The 7,751-nt window shown below is 44.1% G+C and overlaps 1 protein-coding gene across 1 annotated transcript in view; it reads left to right on the plus strand.

The window, feature by feature from the left end:
* The window catches only part of abcc3 (ATP-binding cassette, sub-family C (CFTR/MRP), member 3), a 34,960-nt gene extending 28,356 nt beyond the window's left edge, over positions 1-6,604 (plus strand). The window contains exons 24-31 of the mRNA XM_079293274.1: positions 1,922-2,121; positions 2,442-2,568; positions 3,318-3,419; positions 3,844-3,990; positions 4,075-4,233; positions 4,508-4,674; positions 4,789-4,983; positions 5,793-6,604. Of these exons, the coding sequence (XP_079149400.1) occupies positions 1,922-2,121; positions 2,442-2,568; positions 3,318-3,419; positions 3,844-3,990; positions 4,075-4,233; positions 4,508-4,674; positions 4,789-4,983; positions 5,793-5,904 (1,209 nt within the window). The 3' untranslated portion in view covers positions 5,905-6,604. The remainder of the gene's footprint in view (positions 1-1,921; positions 2,122-2,441; positions 2,569-3,317; positions 3,420-3,843; positions 3,991-4,074; positions 4,234-4,507; positions 4,675-4,788; positions 4,984-5,792) is intronic.
* Positions 6,605-7,751: the final 1,147 nt, after the last annotated feature.

Consider the following 7,751-nt stretch of genomic DNA (forward strand, 5'->3'; position numbering starts at 1 on the left):
GGGCTGCTCCGTAGGCAGAGATAATCTCACGAGTTGTACTGTAACAGAAAGACGCCACCTGCAGTCGGTCAAATTCTACCTGGTCAAGCTTGTTTCGTCATCCATCCGGTCTTTTATTTTTTTTTTGACCCTACCGTTCTGCTATCGTAGATTGCTGTAGTAGCCTCTGCGCTCTGAGGTTTAATGAGGTTATTCCTGCCACGGGAGCATCTCTGTCTGCCAGCGGCCGGGCTGTCGGAGCCGGATGAACTAAGGCAGCAGACAGAGAACAGCAGATGTTAATAATGTTGCTTTGGTTAGTTTTCATGGCTGCAGTTTTGATTTATTTTTGTAACCATTAACAAGGCAAATGTACAGAAGCCCTGCGAGGGAAGTTAGTGAAACACGATTATGGTGAGCCATTGTCTAAGTCTGATCAAATTCATTTTCTCTCCTGGTTTTTTTCCTGCGAAAACCGTGTGTTCCCACAAGATTATGTAAATTAAACTCACCTGGTAGAAGACATAAATGCTGACAATGTCCTATTTCCTACATAGTAGTGCACGTGAGCCTCTTGTGGTCAAAATTAATATTACAACAAACAAATCTTTCAACAGGCGAAAACCTTTTTTTCACCCGTTCTAAAGTCATAAACACTACGTCAGACAAATCATCACCACAATTTGTTCTTCTCACTTTCATTCAGGGCTTCCGTACAAATTCACCCAATCGAATTATTTGCAAAGTAATTGCTCGTGGCTTGCAAATATGAATGTGATTATAATATTTGATTCCCACTATAGCTTGAAGATGAACAGGGCGTGGCTCTCCTTTGGGTTCATATTGTGTAATGTTGAGATTAAGAGGGTTGAAGTATTTTATTTAATGGCCATTCTAGATTTGACAACACTATCTAGTGATGGTAACACACTCCATCAATTTTACACTTGAAGTTTAGTTCACTTGTCACAAGGACTACTTATCAGCCTGTGAAAAGAGTTGTGTAATGTTTTCTGAGGGGGGGTTTCCAAATTTTGTACAAAAAAAAAAGAAGTAAATAGCCGAGATGATGTCACCAGGGTTACCTCAGCTTTGGCATGAGAGTTGGGAGGTTTCCAGTGCCCGAGGAGCTTGAGCCATACTAGGGAATCTGCTGCTTTCTATTTATTCATTATGTCGAAAGCATTTCCTAAACACACTTCATAAATCAGTTTCATTTCAAATCACCAGTCACAAATGAGTAAGAAAGGTGTAGCTACAGGTAATCACTCAAATCATCTATTTATTCATGGCCTGTGTGCATTGAACCTAACTGGACCTCCAGCTGCACTAACACAAGCTCGTCTTATTCCTGTGGCTTTGTCGTGGCATCCGTCCTGCATGGCCGGCGTCTTTGCCGCCTCGTTTGTCTATTCACTCCGCTTCTGCTTGAATGATACATGTCAACCCCCTCTCTGTACAAATATGAAGGCACATCAACACACGAAGCCAAAGTCAGCTTTTAAAAACGCCAACGTAATTGTATTTTGTTATTGGACTATAAATGCATCCTTTAACCTTATGTGTGATGAAAAACAAAACGCCTGCAGCTCAACACATTCAACTTTAAGCTATGATGCAACGAGTGATATTTGTCGTTCCCCTGACTACGCTGGTGGCGTGATTGGCCCGTGAGCCTCCAGACGAGGCATTCCTAAGTGAATGCAGAGCAGCACGTTTGCATGTAGACTTATGTCTCCTTAGCTGGCATCCTGTCAAAAACATGTAAACTGCAATATCAAATGAACACTGCAGGTGTTTTGCTCACACGGGCTTTCTTTGTGCATGCGTGCGAGTGTGTATGTGTGCATGGGCTTGTCTGTGTGCATCATTGTTTTTGAATATCTGAGCAGTGTCAGCTCGTTCAGTTGTAATGTTGTGTTTATTCCCCCCCCTCCTGTAGAGATTTTATGTCGCCACGTCTCGGCAGCTAAAGCGTCTGGAGTCGGTCAGCCGCTCGCCCATTTACTCCCATTTCTCCGAGACCGTCACTGGCAGTAGTGTAGTCCGAGCCTACGGCAGACACTCCGCCTTTGTCGTGATGAGTGATATGAAAGTGGACGAGAACCAAAAGAGTTACTACCCTGGCATAGTGTCCAACAGGTGAGTGCCCTGGTCCAGCTCAGCAGAGCAGCAGCTGTGTTCCAGTATTTGTCGTCGCCTCTCTTAACCTCCGGCACACAGACAGCTGTCGTGACGAATGAGGCCTTTATGACAATTCAATATTCCAACACTGGAACACAGCTGCTGCCAGATGTTTCACTGAGGAGAAATGCACCAGGTTTTCAAGGACTCACTGCAGTGGGGCACGTTGACGTTGAGCGACTAGATATGACTTCACTCGCTGCAGTGTTCACTTACCACACGATACACTGCTGTGACGTCTCACCCGTGTAACGCTGCTGCTACACTCCGTCCTACAGGTGGCTCGGGGTGCGTATCGAGTTCATCGGGAACTGCATTGTGTTGTTTGCTGCTGTGTTTGCCGTGATGGGGAAGGAGAGTCTGAACCCAGGCCTCGTGGGTCTGTCGGTGTCCTACGCCCTCCAGGTACGCTGCTGCTGTCTACGGTTACGTGATCCATCAGCGTTTAACTGTTAACGTAACACGGTCCGTGAACCAGCAGACGAGGTTAGCTTTGTTTAGAAGTCCTAGGATATATCGGTAGGTTAGGTCAGAAACGCTCTCACTGAGCTTCCTGTTGTTACTACTGCCTTGTTTCTGCTGCTTTGACTGTAAAGCACTTTGTGAACTCTGTTTTTAAAGGTGCTATATCATTAAAGTTATTGTTATTCATGGTGACTATCTCTAAACTATGAGCTTTATTATAACAATGGGTAACATTTAGTCGATGTTACCCATGTCTTCTACATGTTGATGTTACAAATAACTTTTAATATTTATTCGGTTGAAGCTGCACTCATCATGATTTGGGGAAATGAGTGAGGGGTTGCTCGTTATGACCAACTGAGAATGTTCAACCAATTAGGAAGGCGTTTAGCCTTCCATCTACCTGTGAACTATTTCCACCATTTATCCACCAATTGTAGGTTTTTAGCTGAATGTCAGCTACTCGTTAACTATTTCCACCATTTAAACATTGATTTTAGCTCACTCTTTAGATCTCACCACTTTTTGATACACTCTGTTGTTACAGCTGATTCAATATGTCGATATATTTTCAATTGAATCGCAATTAATATAGTTGTGGCTCCGCCGTGGTCTGAGCTATTCTTTTCATGGCTTGTCTGTGTGTTCATACGCCATTCAAACAGCACTTTCCTGTGTTGTTTCTGCAGGTGACCATGTCTCTGAATTGGATGGTGCGAATGACTTCAGATCTGGAGAGCAACATAGTAGCAGTGGAGAGAGTGAAGGAGTACTCTGAGACCAAGACGGAGGTATCTATTACTGTGTGTGTGTGTGTGTGTGTGTGTGTCTTTGTGCTGCAGTTAATAAGCATGAATTTACTCACATTCCAAAAAACTTTCTTGCTGCCAAGTCATGTTCTCAAGCAACACAGGACCTATAAACTCTAACTCGATCCAGAAATGTCAGATTACTTGGTGCCAACAAGGGCCCCTCTGTTACAGGAGACCAGCAGGGCATTTGTACTGTAGACAGTGTGCTCGCTCAGCAGCCATCGCAGTAAGTGCCCCTTCTAGAGCTGCTGCAGTTGTTGGTGAACGCTTTTGTTTGGAGCGTCCAGTGTGTCTCGGAGGTGAAATGAATGTTTGGCAGCTCTCTGTTCTGCTGAAAGACAAACAGGCTGATGAGTTGTTCAGAAAGTGTTCCCCGTCCGAAATGCTGCTTTTCTGTTCACAGGCCCCCTGGGAGGTGGAGGACAAGAAGCCCCCACCCGAATGGCCCGTGGAGGGGAACGTGGAGTTCCACGACTACAGCGTCCGGTACCGGGAGGGGCTGGATCTCGTCCTGAAGAACCTCACGATGAGCGTCAAAGGAGGAGAGAAGGTGGGGACGGTGTGTGGCGAAGGCGATCAAACATTTGGGTCGACGGGGTTCTCTTATCACCGCGGTGTGTTTGTTTCGGTACAGATTGGTATCGTGGGTCGCACCGGGGCGGGCAAGTCCTCCATGACGCTCTGCCTCTTCCGACTGCTGGAAGCTGCAGCAGGAGAGATCACCATCGACGGGGTGAAGATCTCCGAGTTAGGGCTGCACGACCTGAGGTCCAGACTCACCATCATTCCACAGGTGCACAACACACGAGATGACTGTATTACTCTTCGTCCCACTTCTCCACATATCATTCTGAGATTTTGTTTCAGGCAAATCGGATATCTTTTGGTTTACATCATTATAAATTCAATACTTTGGGGTTTTGTGTGAAGTGTGAATGCTTTTGTTGTGCAAAGGCTACGGAAAAGCCAGCAAAACCAAAAAGGAAATTGCAGAATTTCCCTTGTTCTCCTGCAGCTGGTCGTCTGTTTTCTTCCACGCCTGCAAACCTTCTTCTTCTCTGCCACAGGAGCCTGTGCTGTTCTCAGGCACACTGAAGATGAACCTGGACCCCTTTGAGAAGTACAGTGACGAAGATCTGTGGAGAGCTCTGAAACAGTCCCACCTCCACAAGTTTGTCAGCAACCAGCCGGCAAAGCTGGACCTGGAGTGCTCAGAGGGAGGAGAGAACCTCAGGTGGGTTCGGAGGGAAAGAGATGCACGGCACCAGCGTTTGGATGAGTACTGTCGGTAGCAGGCTACCCGGAGGCTCTCTGCGGCGCTGACTTTCATGTGCTGTTGTGTCTCCAGTGTGGGCCAGAGGCAGCTGGTGTGTTTGGCTCGAGCTCTCCTGAGGAAGACGAGGATCCTCGTCCTGGATGAAGCTACAGCCGCTGTGGACCTGGAGACGGATGATCTCATCCAGGCCACCATTCGGACTCAGTTTGAAGACTGCACCGTCTTTACCATCGCTCACCGACTCAACACAATCATGGATTACACAAGGTTCAACATGTACTTGCTTTGAAGGCAAAATGCACCTTAAAAACCAACACTCAACCCAAACTGTTCAAACAAACGTCCCCATCAGCAAAGATAACGTTTCAAATCCAGCAGCGGTGAAGCCTGTGAGGGAACAGAGGCTGCTGTTCTTCCTTTAAACGGATAGTTGGGGTTGTAGGAGGTTCTTCTCCATCGTCACTGTATTACTAGAGTAGACGGAGTTTGGAGAAGCAGAAAGGAGAAGCGGTACCGGAACAAACCAATGTGCTGTTGTGGACGGGGGCAGCAGTGAAATGTATTTTAGACAGCAACAATGATCATCATCAGTCTAAGGGTGCGCTGTATTTAGAATACTCACCTCATTACCGTGTCAGACGGCCCTTTCCAACGGGGAACTGAAGCCGCCGGACTTCATCAACAACAACTTTTCACCCCGTGGAACACGGGGGTTTCTGGTCTACCGCGGTCTCCATTGGTTGGTTAGTTTGGCGGTAAAATCTGACGGCAAAGTAAAGCAGTGTAAATCTTGTAAATGTAGCGTGCACTGGTGTTTTCTCAGGTGGGCTTTTCATTTGCACGGCTAAAATACGTCCACAGCAGTACATTGCTTTGCTCTTGTCGGTTTCTTCAAACTGGCAACGTTCCGACTGTCGTCCACTGTAGGTAACATACAAACAAGTTAATAGGAAGGGGGGATTTACCCTTAAATGTGTTGCTGGATGCATTCAGCCTTTTTTTCTTTTTTTAAAGCATCATTGTGAAAAGTACCCAGGCTTTGTGAATGACTTGCTCTCTCCTCTGTCTTCTTGCAGAGTGCTGGTGTTGGACAAGGGACAGATAGCAGAGTTCGACACTCCAGCAAACCTGCTGTCGCAGAGAGGGGTCTTCTACGGCATGGCTAAAGATGCAGGGCTGACACAGTAGAACGGCCTTTCCCCCCCGATGTCACAGACCAGGGTTCAGTCTGACTCTCTGTTTCACACCTGGCAGTGGAACTGAAGAGGACCTTTTATGTGCACTTGGTATTTTCTTTCAGGACACTTGCTGCAGGTTTTAAATTGAGCCTGAACTCCTTTGCGGACTTGGTTGGATTAGCAGCTGCAAACAGATGTCGTGTTTGTCTGAACCCGCATCAGGACATTTACGTACTCTTCTGTTATTCTCTTACGTTGCTGGCACTGGCTGTAGTGTCTCGGATGGCAGACACTGTCTCGTTGGCTTCTAAATCGGAAAAACAAGCCATATGTGCAAATACTAGTTGATCCAAGTCTGCTCTTTAGTGCCTTCTGCCAGTGGGATGAAGAAAGCCAGCGACTGTATCGTTTCCTAATCGGCTGTCTGCTGCAAAACAAACAACGAAAATAAATAAAAGGAGGAACTTTTATATTTTATTTTTTCTACAAAGAAAATCACTGTGCCACTGTACTTTCCTCACAAGATAACAAACATACACTTTTGTCATAAACCCACTTATTTTTGTATTGCACCGTTATTTAAGCTACTTTTTAAATAATTGTATCGTCATCGGGAAGTTTGTTCAGTTAAATATGTGATTCTTTTGTGAACCAAATCTATTAAAACTTGAATTCTGTACCACCAAAATATGAATTATGATAATGCCTTTATTAAAAAAAAAATGGAAGGAAGAACAATGTTTGTGTGGTGCTTTGGTGCGATATTTAAACTCAAGGTAATCAAATCTAATGTAGGGATTAATGATTGGATTTAAAGGGGAGAACGCATGTTACCAAAGAACACCGGTGACATAAAGAACGACTCATTAGGACTGAAAATGTCTCAATTCATAATGCAGCACAATTAAATGTGTGTATATATATATATATTATAATATATATATATATATATATATTATAATATATATATATATTATATATATATATGTATTATTATTATATATATATATATATATATATTATAATATATATATATATATATATATATATATTATAATATATATATATTATAATATAGGTTACTTACAGGTTAAATGTCGTAATTTAAGTGGATTGAAATTCACTCAATTGTCAGTTTATTAGGTACATCTAGAAAATGCAGACCTGTTTTATTTGCATGCACTGCTCAAATCATCATTGATGTACATAAATGGAGTGAGCAAAATATTAGGAACACCTCTTGGTATATGTTTGAAATACTAAGGAACTGTGAATGAGAATGTAATTGTTCCAGTCATCCACTAGAGTGTGCCCACAGCCAGTCAGGATCCACCAGAAGCTCGTCTGTCTCCAGTCTCCTCACTTAGAGGATGTCAGTGTCTCCATCGCTTCCTGGTTTACCTCACTGATGACGAAGCTTTGTGCTAAGCTAGCTGTAGCCTCATATTTAGCATACGAATATCTGATTAATATGAGGCTACAACCAGCAGCCGGCTAGCACGTGCAGGCAACATCTCATTCGTTAAATTCCAATAAACACTAAAGTGTAAACACAACTGAATTGTTGTGGGTGTCCTGTGCGTGTTTACTGTGTTTTTGACAACAAAACACAATCTTTAAACAAACGATTGCACAAATGCACACTGCAGATCTTTGTTATGGTCACTTTGTGTCTCTTTTGGTCGTTTTCTCTCGGTAGTCGTTTTGTGTCATTTTGTGTCTTTTTTTTAATGATTTGTGTCTTTTTGTGTCCGTTTGTACTTGTTTTGTGTCTCTTTGTTGTCCGTGTGTGGTCGGTACATGTCTCTTTGAGTGACATTCTGCAGGTGAAGGGCTCGGGCTGACACGTTTGGCAGC

This window comes from Melanostigma gelatinosum, assembly GCF_949748355.1.
Source record: "Melanostigma gelatinosum genome assembly, chromosome: 21".
In the NCBI taxonomy this organism is placed as follows: Eukaryota; Metazoa; Chordata; class Actinopteri; order Perciformes; family Zoarcidae; genus Melanostigma; species Melanostigma gelatinosum.